The 17,072-nt window shown below is 41.1% G+C and overlaps 1 protein-coding gene across 4 annotated transcripts in view; it reads left to right on the top strand.

Moving 5' to 3' along the window:
• LOC132476085 (S-adenosyl-L-methionine-dependent tRNA 4-demethylwyosine synthase TYW1) overlaps positions 1-17,072 on the top strand; it is a 211,834-nt gene that overhangs the window by 66,159 nt on the left and 128,603 nt on the right. For all 4 annotated transcript variants that reach the window (XM_060077809.1, XM_060077807.1, XM_060077806.1 and 1 more), the window contains exon 12: positions 8,286-8,463. In XM_060077809.1, the coding sequence (XP_059933792.1) occupies positions 8,286-8,463 (178 nt within the window). The remainder of the gene's footprint in view (positions 1-8,285; positions 8,464-17,072) is intronic.

Genomic DNA, 17,072 nt, shown 5'->3' with positions numbered 1-17,072 from the left:
TCTTCCAGGTTTACTGAGGTACAGTTGACATATAGCATTTTGTAAGCATTGTGTTTTCTTCCAGGTTTACTGAGGTACAATTGATATATAGCATTGTGTCATGCACAACATGACAATTTGATATATAGACAGACTGTGAAATAATTACCACAATATGATTAGTTCCATTTCCTTCTTAGTTTGTCATTTTCTGGGTATCTCCACTTTAGCCTTTCCTTAGAGGTCACTCATTAATAATTTCCCTTACTCTAGCTTGGAGTCCTGTTTTACAGGGTGCTTTCCTAGCCCATAATGATCACCCGCTCTCTCCTATGGGTCTGGTTCAGTCATTTGATGATAGTATTTTTGTGTAGGATGAGACTTGTTGTGCATACTGTTGTTTTTGCCTCTGAGTGTCCAGCTTTAGCTGAGTGGCCAGCCTTGAGCACATTTTGAGAATATACTCATCTTTTTTTTTTTTGCGGTATGCGGGCCTCTCACTGTTGTGGCCTCTCCCGTTGCGGAGCACAGGCTCCGGACGCGCAGGCTCAGCGGCCATGGCTCACGGGCCCAGCCGCTCCGCGGCATATGGGATCCTCCCAGACCGGGGCACGAACCCGTATCCCCTGCATCGGCAGGCGGACTCTCAACCACTTGCGCCACCAGGGAGGCCCGTATACTCATCTTTTAAACATTTCCTTTTCATGCATCTGTTCTCAATCCCAAGGGCAATCATTGTCTTTTCAGTTATTTCATTGATCATTAAACCAGCTTTCTTCCCATGACTTTTATTAGCTTTCTTCCCATGACTTTTATTAGCTTTCCCTTTATGTGCATGCAAAATTAACTTTACATTGATTACAAGTAGGTCAGAATTACAGTGCAACTCTGCCTTTTTTCAAAATGCTCACTGCCCCCCTCTAAATACCCCCATGGCAGGGAGAAATAGTTTTCAGAGAATGGAGTTCAGGTTTCTTTAGCTCAGCTTCCCATCAGTTCAGCTGACATCAAGTGAGTGAACACTGTCTGTGAGGAACATCCTCGGTGCTGAACATGCAAATGTGAAGATGACATCATTTGTTGCTAGACGTTTTTATCTATAGTTTAAGCTAGAAGTGAAGTAATGCAAAAAATAAAGGGTCTCCAACACATGGTCCTCAGGAATAAGGTGTGCTAAAGTACACATCCAAAAGGAATGTTGGGGAGGCGGGGAAGAGAACACCACCTGCTAATTGTTTTCCGAAGCTTATTTATGAAATAAACATCATAGTAGAAGTGGCTGTATCAAAGATATATTATATATGACTTTCAGCCAGGAGGGGTTCTTAGGAACATCTTTGGCCAGGAACTATATTGTTATTTGAGAAGAAAGAAGAAAATGTTTTATTTCTGATTGGTCCAATCTTTAGAAAGAGGAATACTCACACATATCAATTATACCTCAATTTAAAAAAAGGCATAAGAAAGTATTCAGAATAGAGGGGGGTTAATCAACCCCCCCAAAAAAACCCCAAAGAAATAGGAATACTCTGTGTTGAACCTTGTATCATTTAAAAAATTATTTATTTATTTATTTTTGGCTGAGTTGTGTCTTCATTGCTGCGTGTGGGCTTTCTCTAGTTGTGGCGAGTGGGGGCTACTCTTCGTTGTGGTGTTCGGGCTTCTCATCGTGGTGGCTTCTCTTGTTGCGGAGCACTGGCTCTAGGGGCGTGGGCTTCAGTAGTTGTGGCACGCGGGGTCAGTAGTTGTGGCTCGCGGGGTCGAGAGCGCAGGCTCAGTAGTTGTGGCGCCCGGGCCTAGTTGCTCTGTGGCATGTGGGATCTTCCCGGACCAGGGCTTGAACCCATGTCACCTGTGTTGGCAGGCAGATTCCTAACCACTTCACCACCAGGGGAGCCCGAACCTTGTATCATTTTTATTTCTGGTTTATTCAGCTTATTGCTATGACCTTAGGTTAAAAATTCTGGAATCTTAAGTTTCTGCTTTGGCAGCTTTCAGTAAGGTAAGGGGTGCTTCCTAGTTAATATGATGCCTGTAGTGAGATCAGGAAGCTGTTCAGGCTGATAAATGTCACAAAACTTGCTTAAGAAAAAACAAAAAGAAAACTAACAACGACAACAACAACAAAAACCTCCAAACCAAAAAACCAAAACAAAACCAAAGCAGAGTTTAGAGGTGAAATGGATAAGGTTTAGGGAAACATGAAGTGAACAGGCTCTGTGTGTGTGAGTGAGAGAGAAAGAGAGAGATAGACAGACAGACAGACAGACACACAGTGGGAAATATCCCTATAGATTTGCTATTGAACTGTAGTGTCTGCTGTTGCCTGGGCTGTCCTCCTGCTCCAGGACTGCTTTCCATTAGAAATTTGGAGGATGTCTTATTTTCTGACATATTTCTTTGAGGACAGTGAAAGATAGCATGAGGTTGAGTCCCTGAGGGCCTTGTGTTTGGGGGAGCACTGTAATCGCCTCTGACAGTGAGCATGAAATAGAAATGTGCTTCTTGAAGGAGAGAACCAAGGTTTTACATATTCTCAGTGCCTTACTTTTGAGAAAATAAGGATAATTTTAAAATCCCAGAATTATTCTTTTAAAAGCCTTATCCACAGGCTTTTTTTTGGTCTTGGTTTTTGTTTGTTTTTGTAGTCGTCTGATATTTATTAGCTGTAGCTCTCAGAGAAGATGGCAGTTGATCTCTTTGCCTTTAAGTTTTCCTCATTCTTCCCTGATAGTGTCCTTTGTTGGTCCCTCTTCCTTTCCTCAGGTATGTGATTGCGTAGACTTCTGTCCTTGGTCCTCTTCTCTAACTGCCCTTTTTGCCTTGGTAATCTGCTTCGGGCCCTTGGATAGAAATACCATCCATTTCGCAAAAATGTTTATTTCCACCTAGGCCTTTCTCCCAGAACCCAAACTTGAATGTTGGACACACATTCAGCTATCTAACAGACATATTAGACTTCACGTGTCCAAAATTGAACACATGGTATCTACCTCCACCCCCTTTCCCACCCCCCCAATACTTGTTACCCCCATGTTACCCCTAAGGCTTTCTTACCGCCAACTTGTCTCAATTGATGGTGACTCTTGCTTAGGCCAAAAACTTTATAGAAATCATTGACACCTCTCTGTTTCTCATAACCTACATCCAGTCCATTAGAAAGTCCTTCAAACATACCTTCAAAATAGAGCCGTTGACTATACCTTTGAAATAGGCCCAGCTGATAAGCCCTTCTTGTCACCTCCACTGCCATCACCTTGGTCCAAGCCACCATCATTTCTTGCTTAGATTATGTAATATCCTTGTGGCAGGTTAGCCTCTCTGCTTGCCCCTCTATTCTCAACATAGCACCCAACGTGATCCACCCTTCTTAGGCCACCCTTCTCAAAGCCCTGCCGTGGCCATCCGTGTTACTCAGATTCCTTGGACATGTCAGCATCTCCCTGCTGTTTCGGGTGGGCGAGGGGAGGCCGGAGAGGCAGGCAGGCACACTCGGTGTGACTTTATGTAAATACGTAGTAATTTATGTCTGACTTTTTTGCTTTTTCATTTCTCCAAAAGCGTTTCTATAGGGTACCAGTCCTTCTTCCACCACTTGCTTTAGTCTCAGTGCCCGTATCATAGGAGGAGGGTCCATGTCGTAAAAGAAGTCAAAAGCAGTCTTGAATAATCGAACGCTTCTGAGATTGCCTCGTGTCCATTGGCTTCTGGCACTGCTTCTTCTCTGTCTTCTTCCTCGTCACCTGGCACTGGTTAGGAAGCACTCATCTCCATGCAGTCCTCTTCTGTTCGCTCCTCTGGTGTGGTGTCTGCTGGCTCTTGAATTTCTCCAAGACCCATATCTTGAAGCCCCACCTTTTTTTTGTTGTTGTTGTTGTTGTTAACTATATCCACAATCTCTTGCTTGATTTCCTTGATTGGCTCTGTCGTAAATCCTGTGAAGTCATGCCCAACAAATGGACACAGTTTTCTGTAGCAGGAATGTATTGTTTTTGGCTTGATGGCTTTCACACATTTTTCTAGAACAAGGATGGCATCTTCAGTGGTGTAATCCTTTCAGACGTCCCTAATGTTCTGTCTGTCAGGGATCTGACAGTCCTTTCCATAGAGCACCATGTGTAATGAGCCTTAAAGGTCCTTCTGACCCCCTGATCTAGAGGCTGAATTAGAGATGTTGTGTTTGGGGGCAAGGAGACCACTTGGACGCCCTTGGTGTTGAACTCATGGGGTCTGGATGGCCAGGGGCATTGTCCAATATCAAAAGAACTTTAGAAGACAGTCCCTTACCAGCGAGGTACTTCCTGATTTCAGGGACAAAGCATCCATGGAATCAGTCCAGAAGAAGTGTTCTCATTGTCCAGGCCTTCTTTTTGTACAACCAAAAGCCTGGCAGCTGGTGTTTATCTTTTCCCTCCAAGGCTCAGGGGTTAGCAGCTTTATAGAGAAGGGCAGTCGTGATCGTAAACCCTCCTGCATTTGCACAGAACGGTAGAGTCAGCCTACCCCTTCCTGCCTTAAATCCTGGTGCTGGCTTCTCTTCCTTGCTAATAAATGTCCTTTGAGGCTTTTTTTTGCACCCCAGAATAGAGCAGTTTTGACTACATTAAAAACCCGTTCCGGCAGACATCCTTTCTTCTCAATGATTTTCTTTGCTGGGAATTCCTTTGCTGCCTCTTGGTTGGCAGAAGCTGCTTCTCCTGTTACCTTGACATGTTAAAAACCAAACCTCTTTCTAAAATCATCAAACCATCCTTTGCTGGCATTACATTCTCAAGCTTTAGATCCTTCACCTTCCTTTTGCTTTAAGTTGTCATATAATGACTTCGCCTTTTGACTCATAATTCGTCTATAGGTATGACTTTTTTATAACAATCCTGCACCCAGATAAAAGCTGCATTTTCAATATGAGGTACAAAGGCGTTTTGCAAAAAGCGCAAGGTTTTCACGCCTGCTGGTGTAGCTGCAGCGACAGCTTCATGAATTTCCTTTTCTTTTTTTTTAACAATGGTCCTTACACTGGACTCATTTATCTTGAAGTGGCAGCCAACGGCAGCTGCAGATCTGAATCTGCAGTACATATCAAGCCATTCACCCTTTTCTTGTCATGTGATGATTTTTCTCTGCTTCTTGGGAGCACTTCCAGCATCACTAATGGCACATCGTGTGAGTCCCGTGGTGTTATTTCAAGGTTCATGGTATTGCACAAACATGATGAAAATTACGAGAGAACTGCGAGAGATTGCCTTTTACTGCAATTTGCAATTGACTGGAGAGATGAACTGCTCACGTGGAGATGATGAGCCTCACGTGGCGTGGCATTTCAAGCAGATACTTGCAACACTTGCGCTTAGTGCGGTAGCAACAGGAGATCTTAGGAAATTATTACCGAGGTACAGTCGGTACTATGGTTAATTTTGTGCAGTTATGATTTAATACTGCAACTTTACGTTTGTTTACATTTCTCTGGACTGGGAATGGTGCCGTGTGTGGTCCTTAAGTGTTTGTGTGAGTACGTTTTGATACATTTTAACTTTAAAAAAATTTATGTGTATTTGGGACTTCCCTGGTGGTCCAGTGGTTAAGACTCTGAGCTCCCAAGGTTCCATCCCTGGTCGGGGAAGATCCTGCATGTCGTGTGGCTGGCCAAAAAAAAAAAAAAAAATTATGTGTATTTTATGGTAGTAAATGATAAAATAGACAAGTATCTACATATATTTTATGCATTCGAGATATACCTAAGTTATTCTTAAATTTTCTGGATATTTCTGTGCTGTGGGGGGCATCTGCTAGTTTTTTCAAATTGTCACAAATCTCCAAAAAATGTTCCTCTGTGTGTGTGTGTGTGTGTGTGTGTGTGTGTATACATATATATACACACACACATATATATATAAATCCACATATATGTGGGCCTGCACAGTTCTAGCCCTTGTTGTTCAAGGGTCAACTGTATGTTGAATTGAATGGAATTACCATTTTATTTAAAATAATGGAAATAATTGAATTTCTGTTTCAATTCATGAAATAATTACGGTAATAAAAATAAGATTTTTTTGAATGCTTATGTGCTGGGCCTGGTACCAGACCTGTTATTTCATGTGGCTTATTTCGTTGAATTCTTATAACTGTGTGCATGTGAAATCCCTATTTTATAGATTAGGGAATGGGTGTAGAGGGGGTGAGTGGCTTGACCCAGGACACAGACCAGCCCTAGTGGTAGAGCAAGAATTTGGACCTGGTGTGTCTGACTTCCAGTGGTTAGGGCCCAGCCAGTGCTCAGCCATTCTGCTTTCTGAGTTTTAGGTTAATTTTGCAGTTCTGATTAAATCTGCCCTTCTACTCATCTTCTCCCAGCGAGATTAAAGTTGCTGATTTTTTCTTTTTTTTAACAAAAAGGAAACTTTATACTTAATGATGAGTTGTCTTGGTAACACAGACTGCGTTATGGATCAAGTTTTATTTAAAACCTTGATTCACTTAAGATATTATATTTCAATAACTTAAAAAATTATTCATCCCCCAAATACTGACATGAAATACATTCTTAGAATTGCAGTTAGGTAGTCATAAAAGAAGATAAAAGCTGCCACTTTGAGATTGTTCTGATTTTAGCATGCATTATGTTTGTTTGACGTCTTGGGTATTTACTTGCCCTTGCTTATTTTCAAGTAGATTGTGTGTGTGTGCCTGTGTGTGTGTGTAAAATAATGTCACTTCCTGGAAACTCAAGCACAAGCAAGCAGTGAAAACTAACTTTATTTTCTCCAGATTTGTTGTTGTTGTTCTTTAAGGTGATAGTGACTGGGATTTAATCATTTTAAGAAACCAGGCTAAAGGTGATGAGAAGAAAAAATCCTTAATGAATTTTTTGTGTGTGTGCTAGGCCCTCTTCTAAAGCTTTTCCATGCATTATCTCATTTAATTCTAAGAAACATTCTTTGGGCTAAGTACTGCTTACAGTCAAGAAAACTACTTTTCAGAGATGGTTCATAAATGACTGAGAGGGAATATGAACATGTTTCTTCCTACCTTCAATCTCGGTGAGGAATCTGTATCCTTTAGAGAGAATGTGTTCTTCAAAAAGAAACTACGTAATGGATAGAAATATCTGAAGTAAGGGAGATATGTTTTTATTTGCCTTTTTAAGCAATTTCCAAGTCTTTCAAACTCTGTGTTAGATTGAGGGACTTTCAAGCATGCTTTCTATTTTTTTTTTTTCATGCATGCTTTCCTACAGTACATCGAGTCTAGAGCAGTGCTGCTTAACCCACCCTGTCCACTCTAATCACAGGGGGAGCATTTAAGAAATAGGGATGTCTCAGGCTCTCATCCCTAGAGGTTGCGATTTAATTGGCTTGGGATACTGCCTGGACACTGGGATTTTTAAAAGTTCTTTGGGTTATTTCTCAATGTCTAACTAGGGTCGAGAACCAATGGTGTGTGGCGGTGATTCCCCAAACTTGTCTGCGTATTGGGATCACCTGGGGAGCTTCAAAGCTCCTGATGCCTCTGCCCCTTTCCCAGAGATGGTGATTTCATTGGTCTGTGCTGTGGCCTGGAATTTGGAACGTTGACAGTTCCAAGGTGATTCTAGTTGGCATATAAGTTTGGGGGCCTCTGGTTTATGCAGTGGTTTTTCACTTTGGCTGCACATTAGAATCACCTGAGGAACTTTTAAAGCTTCCGTTACTCTGGCTTGCATCCACTCCAGTTAAACAGAATCTTGGGCAGTGGACCTAGGCCGCCATAGTTTACGATACTCTCCAGGTGATTCCAATATGAAGCCAAAGGTGAGAACTGCAGGCTTTTTCTCTCCTCTGTTCTTTTGGACCGACTGCGTTTATTTTCTCGATTCAGAATACTTGAGGAATGAAGGCGGCAATGATTGGTATAGGAGAGGCTTTCCTTATGCAGCTGTACTGAGTTCATTGTCTTAGATCAACATGAAAGAATGCAGAGCTAAGCAAATTATGGAAAGTAATACATTCTGTGTTCCAAATAATTAGCTAATAACAAAGTTAGTTTTGCCTGCTTGTATTGATGTAGTTTAATTAGTACTAAAACCAAGGATGAGATTGCTGATATAATAATTCTAGGTTTTTTTTTTCTGGTTTAATAATGTTAGGGTTGCCCCCCCACCCCCAGGCTCTTGTTTTGTATTATTTGGCTGGTATCAAAAGTAATTTTGCCCTCTAAAATCAAAGAACCATTAAGAAAAATTAAAAAAAATTTAAATTAAGAAAAATAAAAGTGATGTTCTCTATCTGTGCCTTATTGAGCTTGTTCCTTTCCACCATGTTCTCCAGGAGTGCCAGGTGTCAGAGAGGACCGCTTTGAGGAAGGAATGACAGTAAAGCACTGTGCATTATCCCTTGTGGGAGAACCCATCATGTACCCAGAAATCAACAGGTTTTTGAAGCTACTCCACGAGTGTAAAATCTCCAGTTTCCTGGTCACAAATGCACAGTTCCCTGCGGAAATCAGGTGAGTGGTCCAGCTTGTTCAGATACTGCTGCTTGACTCTGTTTGACTGAAAAGTAAAACTAACAGGCATTAATATATTCAGAAAGGATTTACTGATTACTGAGTACATACAAATGTTGGCTTTGAGTGGACAGAGCTCCTTCTTTTAAAAATCCATTCTATCGGGGAAGATAACATCAGTTTAAGAAATAGAGGCACAAATAAATTGCTGGGGGAATTCAAAAGAGAAAGCAACTTGTTTTTAGATGAGAGAAACAGGGTAAAACTTCTCAGAAAAGGCTTCATTAAATTTGGATCTTAAAATATGGCTGGGATGGGTACTTGGGGAGATAGGAAACTGTGGATTTTTAATAAGAACTGTCCGAGAAAGATACAGACATGGGGTATTTGGGATACCATTATGTAAATATAGTTGATTAGGACCACAGAGTGTGCGAAAGAGACTGGCAGCTGGAACCCAAGTTGGAAAGGTTGGGACAAGATTGCAGAGGACTTCAAATGCTGTTCTTTAGAAAGATCTTGCTTTCTGCAGAGTAGTCTGCCAGCACGGTATAAAGTGGGTGAGCCAAGAAGCAGGAAACTGGATAGGAGATTATACGTTTGTCTAGGTAAGAGTTAAAAGGATGAAAGTAAGACAGAATGAGGAGTCTTAAAGAAGGTATCCCTGAGGCATGATAAGCTTGGCAAACTGTTTGTATGGCTCTGTGAGCCCTGCACAGAAGAGGACTTAACTGATGACTCGGAAAGTTCCAGCCATGTTGATTGCTAGGACTGTGGGGCCCTGTAACAGTTGAGGGACCCTGTGAGGAAGAAGCGCATTTAGGAGGTAAGATGATGCGGTTGGTTTGGATGACTTAGAGGGAGGGCTGTCCAGGTAGAGATGACCATCTCCTGGGACCTGGAAACGACCTGATTTTGCATTATACTTGAACTATACACATACTATAGTACCAAAAACATTAAATTTTACTTGGTTGTTATTTACTTGTGCCTTCTTCATTAGCCTGTGAGTCCCTGGGCCAGTGACCCCTGCTTATTTATCTTTATGCCACTAGTATAATTCCTGGCACACTGTAGGTGCTTGGTTTAGAATTTAGCATCATAGGAAATCAAAGAGTTGATTAAAATTATTAGTTACCAGGCAGTAAAGTGAAAATCAGTAACATTGTCACAAAGATAGCTAAACTATTACTTTTTGAAGTTGTATAAAAAGTGAAAAGGGAAAAGTTTTAAAAAAGTCAGTGTGTACATTTTGTATAGGGTCACTATTCCTTTTTTTAAATTTTTATGTTAAGATCTTTGACTTTTCAAATGGCTCATGAGGGCGGGGTTCAAATAGAGTGGTGTTGGGATACACACACACACGCACACACACATACGCACACACGTATAGAAAAAAGGAGTCTATCCCAAATTTAAGACGTGCAGGTCGTACCTGGTATCTGAGGAGGACTGGTTCAGGACTCCCTGCAAATACCAAACCCCACTGATGCTCAAGTTCCTTTTATAAAATGGTATAGTGTTTACATATAACCCACGCATATCCTCTCATACACTTTAAATCATCTCTAAATTATTTATAATACCTGATATATTGTAAATGCTCTGTAAATAGCTGCTGGCACACGGCAGATTCAAGGTTTGCCTTGGGGAACTTTCTGGAATTTTTTTTCCCTAGAATATTTTTGACTTGTAGTTGGTTGAATCCGTGGATGTGGAACCCTCAGATACAGAGGGCCTACTGTAATGCCTAAAAAGAATTGAATGTTCCAGGAGTGGCATGTCAGATAATAAGCAGAGAGGATGATTCATTGTTTGATAATACATGGTATTCCTTGTGAATGCCATCATGGATTGAGGAAAATGATAGAGAATTAAATAAGATATGTACTTGAAAGTGGTCCAAGAGAAAATGGAAAGAGAAATTTCTTAGGTGCAGATAATATTATTTCCGTGAATTAGGAGGACTGTAAATACCAATTGTCTCTGGTGTCCTACAGAAAAACAAGGCTATAGATTTACTAATATAGCACGGAGATCATGAATTTTGGAAGTTGCCACTAATGTTGATGCACTTTGCTCATTCAAATCAGCTGTTAGATGAACCTCTTGCAACCATTTTATCTTTGAGCATACATTAGGAAGTAATAATGTTCTCTGGGTGGTTGGCTGTGTACTAATTTTTTTTTAATAAAAAATTTCTAAATTACTACTGTGCCTAACCCATACTCTTTTGGTATCTTTTTTTTGTTTGCTTTCTTTTGCGGTACGCAGGCCTCTCACTGTTGTGGCCTCTCCCGTTGCGGAGCACAGGCTCCGGACACGCAGGCTCAGCGCCCATGACTCACGGGCCCAGCCGCTCCACGGCATGTGGGATCTTCCCGGACTGGGGCACGAACCTGTGTCCCCTGCATCGGCAGGCAGACTCTCAACCACTGTGCCACCAGGGAAGCCCTCTTTTGGTATCTTTTGAAGAAGATCTTGACTTTGTCAACTAGCCTTCCCTTGACCCACATGCAAGCATTACATTCAGGCTAGTGGCCTTTTCAGGATGCTTAACTTTTCTTTAAAAGGATCTCAGTCTCCCCTCCAGCTCTAAAGCATATGGTTCTTTGCTGACAGTTCTCCCACTGAAGGGAGTTTTCACAGTGAGTGGTCCTCAAGGATTTGTTGAAGATAGAAGCAGACACCTTAGGCAAATGAGAAAGCTTTTGCATGCTAGGTAGCTTTATGTTTTTGGTTGTCGACATAGAGGCTAATTAATAAAAGTGACAGGAATGTGTAAGACACTTAATGATAGGTCTGGTGGTGATTGCACACAAAAAAAAAACCCTTTCTCTTGAGAAAAAGCCTTCTTAGTTCCACAAAAACAAGTGCCTTTATAATGGTATTTTTTAAAATTTAATTAATTTATTTTATTTTTTTTATTTTTGGGTGTGTTGGGTCTTCGTTGCTGCGTGCAGGCTTTCTCTAGTTGTGGCGAGTGGGAGCTACTCTTTGTTGTGGTGCGCGGGCTTCTTGTTGCTATGGCTTCTCTTGTTGTGGAGCATGGGCTCTAGAGCGCGTGGGCTTCAGCAGTTGTGGCACGCAGGCTCAGTAGTTGTGGCTCGTGGGCTCTAGAGCTCAGGCTCGGTAGTTGTGGCGCATGGGCTTAGTTGCTCTGCGGCATGTGGGATCTTCCCAGACCAGGGCTCAAACCTGTGTCCCCAGCATTGGCAGGCGGATTCTTAACCACTGCGCCACCAGGGAAGCCCCTATAATGGTATTTTTGATAGGTGTAAAACTGATATATGATAGCATGTATCAGTTATCTTTTGCTGTAACCACTTGCCTTAAAACTGAGTCAGTCAAACTAGCAACGATTCATTTAGCTTGTAATTCTGTGAATCGGCTGGGAGGTCTTTTCATCTTGGCTGGATTTGCTGGTCTCAATGTTGTTCATGTGTCTAGTCAGTTGGCAGATATGCTGAGATGGCTGGTTTATGATGGCCTTGCCTGGGACAACTGGGGCCTCTTATTCGTGTAGCCTCTTATCCTCCAGCAAGTCTGAAGTTGACCACATGGTGGCAGGGTTTCAATGAACAGCAAGAAAGGGTAAACTCCAACACACAGGCATCGTTCAAGCCTCTGCTCGTGTCACATTTGCTCACTTCTCCTTGGCTAAAGCAAGTCACGTGGCCAAGCTTGGAGTCAGTGAGGGGCACTCAAAGCTACATTGCAAAGGGTCATGGGTACAAGGAGAGGGAGAGTTTATGGCCATGTTTGTACTCTACCGAATAGCACAGCAGGCTGTGCTTTGTACAAGGAGGATAACCTTGAGCGTACCAGGACTCAGTCTTTTTCAGGAACTTAATTAATTATGTGAGAAGGCTTGGAGAGTTCTTGAGACCAGAAGTCTCAAATTGGCAATTGATAAGGAGTAGGTTTTATTTGTCCTGTAGCATGTTTAGAAACTTTTTTTCTCTTTTTTTAGCCAACATTTAAAATCCAGAAATTTTTCATAAAAGAGATTTCTGACTTTGGAAAAAAAGACAATCTGGCAAAAATTGTCAAGAGCCAAGTATGAAGTGCTGTTTTTACAACACCAGAACACTTCACTCTTATCTGGTTTTTTACTCACAACACTTCTAACACCGGATGTGTGTTTTTTTTTCCCCACACCAAGCAGTCCTCTAATTCTCTGCAGGCACCAGCTAGGTGTCCTTCAGTTCAGTTCCATTCTGACACTATCTCCCTGGAGTTAGCACAGACCTCACAGGGTCAGGACTCAGTCCCAGGCTGCCCCCTACTTCAGACACCGGTCATAGTCCCAGGCTGCCACTTGTACTTCTTCTGATCAACCGACGGTACATTGGGGTGTTGCACAACCCCTCCTTGGGTTTGATAATTTGCTAGAACAGTTCACAGAGCTTGGAGAAAACAATTCAGTTATGGTTACTAGTTTGTTATAAAGACTACAACTCAGAAACAGCTGGATAGAAGGGTTGCATGGGACAAGATGTGGGGAAAAGAGCCCTGGGCTTCCCTACCCTCTCCAGATGCATCACCCTCCCAGCACCCAATGTGTTCACCATCCTGGAAGCTCTCTGAAGCCGTCATTTGGGAGGGTTTTATGGAGGTTTCATTAGATAGGCAGGATTGATGAAATCATTGTGATTGGTCATTGGTGATTAGCTCAACCTCTAGCCCATCTCCCTTTCCTAGAGGTTGCAGGGGGAACTGAAAGTGCCAACCCTCTTAATCACGTGGTGGTTCTTCGGGCACCAGCCCCTCTCTGGAATGTGTCCATGGGCGCATCAGGAGTCACCTCATTAATATAAATTCTTACATGGTTGAAAGGGGCTTATTATAGATAACAAAAGGCACTTCTCTTACCTCTGTTACTCGGGAAATACCAAGTTTTAGGAGCTCTGTGCCAGGAACTCGGGACAAAGACCGCATGTGTATTCCTTATTGTCTGACAATATCACAGCAAGGAATGGCTGTCTTTTCGGTAAAGCCTCTGCTTTTCAGTTTACCATGCTCTCCACCATTTTGCTGTCTCCTCAGCCCTGAGGCTGAGTCTCATCTGCCACCTGTCAGAGGGATCGCACTGTAGATTCTCTCACAGCAGAGAAATTTCTGTCGCCATTTCTAACAGACATGAAACAATGAAAGGGAGACAGAGTACCACATACAAGAAAAATGGAAGCATCTTGCTTTGAGTAAGGAAAGAATATTCTTGAATGTTTCATATGTAGTCTGTGTTTTGGTGTCCAAAGAACTTCTTTTTCCTTTAAAAGTGGCTTGCTTGGGCTTCCCTGGTGGCACAGTGGTTAAGAATCCGCCTGCCAGTGCAGGAGACACGGGTTTGAGCCCTGGTCCAGGAAGATCCCACATGCTGTGGAGCACCTAAGCCCATGTGCCACAACTACTGAGCCTGTGCTCTAGAGCCCGCGAGCCACAACTGCTGAGCCTGTGCGCCACAACTCCTGAAGCCCGCGCACCTAGAACCCGTGCTCCACAACAAGAGAAGCCACTGCAATGAGAAGCCTGCGCACCGCAATGAAGAGTAGCCCCCACTTACCGCAACTAGAGAAAGCCCACGCGTAGCAACAAAGACCCAATGCAGCCCAAAATAAGTAAATAAAATAAACAAATTTTTAAAAATAAATAAATTTATTAAATAAATAGATAAATAAATAAATAAAAGTGTCTTGGTTGACTCACATTATATCCTTGGTTCCTGTAGACATGTGAGTTTAGGACTCTTATTCTCGAGACTGTATGATCTATGCTTGCATTCAGCTCTGCAGTCAGAAAGGCCCATCACACCTGGGTATCGCTGTCCCACTAGAGCACTCCCTGTCATTACTTCCTGTAAATTGTTCTGTGCTAAGATGTCAAAGACCTACGTGAGACATCTTGCTAAAAGTAGACCATGTTGTAAGGTAAGGAAGTTGTTGAGAAACACTGAACCTAGTTTGTGCTTACTTTGTGGACATTTGAATCCTATAACTGTGTCTCTTTATGAGCGTGAGAATGTTTAGAGTCAAATGTTCAGCCCTTTGTCGACTGGCTCACTGTTAGCTTCATCTTTAGTTCACCTCTACACGATTTTCTTTTTTTTAAATTTTTTAGCAGAATCTTTTTATTATTTTTAAAAGATATAAAAACAACTACCCCCATCAGTAGCAATACAAGGTTTAACATTTTAACCAGATTTTCTCAGGCCTTTTTCTGATACCTTTAGTAGCTAATTATTTTGTCTACCCCTTCTTCTACACGATTTTCTTAACTCTTTTATATTATTTTTAAGTTTACATTTAAAATCTTAAATTTTTTCTTTTGTGATAAGTACAGTTAATTCAAAGCTTTCTCCCTGCTAGCAGGCTTATCATAAGAAGACAGAGCTGTGTTCCATTTTTAACTATGACACGATTAACATTTAACTTCCTACACCTCCTCCACCACCACAGAATCTGTCCCGGTGTACGTTTACTTTTGAGCACCTTCATTGAAACTATGTGTGAACTTCGTTTGTTCTCTTACTTCTTCCACTTGTATTTCTGTTATTTTGTTTGCTTTATGTTTTGTTTTCTCTAGTTTTTGCTAAGATATTCACTATATGTGTTAGAGAACCTCTATAAGTTGGACATCTCTTCACATATTACTTAGTAAGTGTATCAAGAAATGCATGAATTTTAATAAAAATAAAGTTTTCTTGTATGTATCAGCTCAAAGTGGCTATAAGTAACAGTTAAAATGAAATGAAAATTGATTATAAATACTACCTGATCCTTTCAATAGAAGTTTTTTTTTTCTCCCAGCCTGTTTTGTTTGTATTAAGTTTAAAATATAGTCTTCTTTTGTGTCTGTGAATTGATGGGACACTTTTCAAACCTATGCTTTTCTGGATGGGCTAAAAAAAAAGAGACAGGCAGCATAGTGAAGTGATGAAGAGCTTGTGCTCTGTCTAGAGGAGATCTGGGTTTGAATCTTGACTGTATCTCTTGCTGTCTTTCTGACACTGGGAAGATAACTTCTCAGTGCCCAGTTTCCTCATCTGTAAAATGATTGCAATAATAATGACTACCTTATAGTGGCATTGTTAGTGTATGAGATAATACCTGAAAAGCACCTTGGAAAGGTAGGCTAAGTAAAATTGGTCAAGTATACTTTAAGGCAAGAACCATTACTTGAGATAAGATGGAACATTTCTTAATAATAAAATATTAAACCTACCAGAAACATAAAACAATATAATAATTCAAAATTTTTCAACAATCAGTAACATAATCTCAAAATTGACAGAACTATAAGGAGAAATAGTAAGTTTTTAACACATTTCTCTCAAACTGATAAAACAGGCAAATCAAAATCAGGAATAGTAGTGAAGATTTGAACAACTAACTTAACAAATTTAGCATGTATTACAGAAATAGAGTATTGAGTTGAGAAACTTTGGAATATAAATTCCTTTTAAGAGCACGGAACTTGCTCTCAGAAAAATTACCAAATGGCCATATGCTGGGCATTATAGCAAGTTACAAGAAAGTATTGCAATCATTTAGATCATGATATGTGAACACAATGCAATTAAACTATAAATCAGTACAAAAAGATAACTAGAATATTCCAGTATGTTTATAATTTAAGCAATGCACTTTTCATTTGCTTATGGGTCAAAGAAGAAATCACAATGGACATCGGAAATATTGTGATGAATTGTGATGGGAATGAAAGCAAAACTTGTTTGTTGGTTATTAGGAATAGCAGAGTACAGACCTTCAAAACCTACTCTTCTATAAAAACAGTGAGAATACCAGCAAAAATTGTCAGAATCAAATTCTTAACCAGAGGTATGCAACAATCTGAGGAACGTTTTTTTGCCCCCAGTAAATAGTATTTTTATTCTCATGTCAAAAAAGTATTTCTAGGGAATTTCCTGGTGGTCCAATGGTGAGGACTCCATGCTTCCACTGCTGGGGGCCTGGGTTCAGTCCCTGGTTCGGGGAAGCTAAAATCCTGCAAGCTGCATGGCGCGGCCAAAAAAAAAAAAAAAAAAAAAAAAGAGTGTTTCTATGGTATGCATTAAAAATACAAAAATATTTTGAATACTGCAATGGTCTTTTTTTCTCCCAAGACTTCTTGCAGCAGTACACTAGAATATTTGATTTTTGGATTCTGAGAAGCCAATGGCTAAAGTAGAAACTGAAGGCTTTTGTTGAGGGGTATGTGTGGGTACAGGGATGGCCCTTTTTCTTTGGATCCAGGCTCTGTACAGTAAAGAGGAGGCAAAAAACAACTAAGTTAAATTAAAAAAAGATTTGTCTTTTAAGGCTCAGGATTGAAACTTAGCTTAGAAATGGGTTAAAGTAGGCTGTGGTGGAAACTCACTGTTCCTCAGAAAATTAGCTGAATTGCAATATGAACAGTAAGCTTTGTGATGTGTTAACATGTCCTTATTCCATTCCAACTTCTCCAGCTCTGCAAACTAGTAGCCTACAGTCATGGTAAAAACCAGTAGCCTGGCAGCCAGGGGAAGGGACAAAGCAGAGTTGGAACTCTTTCAAAGTTCCATTCCTGGAGAACTGTCATTATATGGTATGTGTGGCAGTTCCCTGGAA

This window comes from Mesoplodon densirostris, chromosome 16, assembly GCF_025265405.1.
Source record: "Mesoplodon densirostris isolate mMesDen1 chromosome 16, mMesDen1 primary haplotype, whole genome shotgun sequence".
NCBI classification, from domain to species: domain Eukaryota; kingdom Metazoa; phylum Chordata; class Mammalia; order Artiodactyla; family Ziphiidae; genus Mesoplodon; species Mesoplodon densirostris.
Note: the sequence above shows the minus strand (reverse complement) of the source record. Positions and strands in the feature narration are given on the sequence as shown.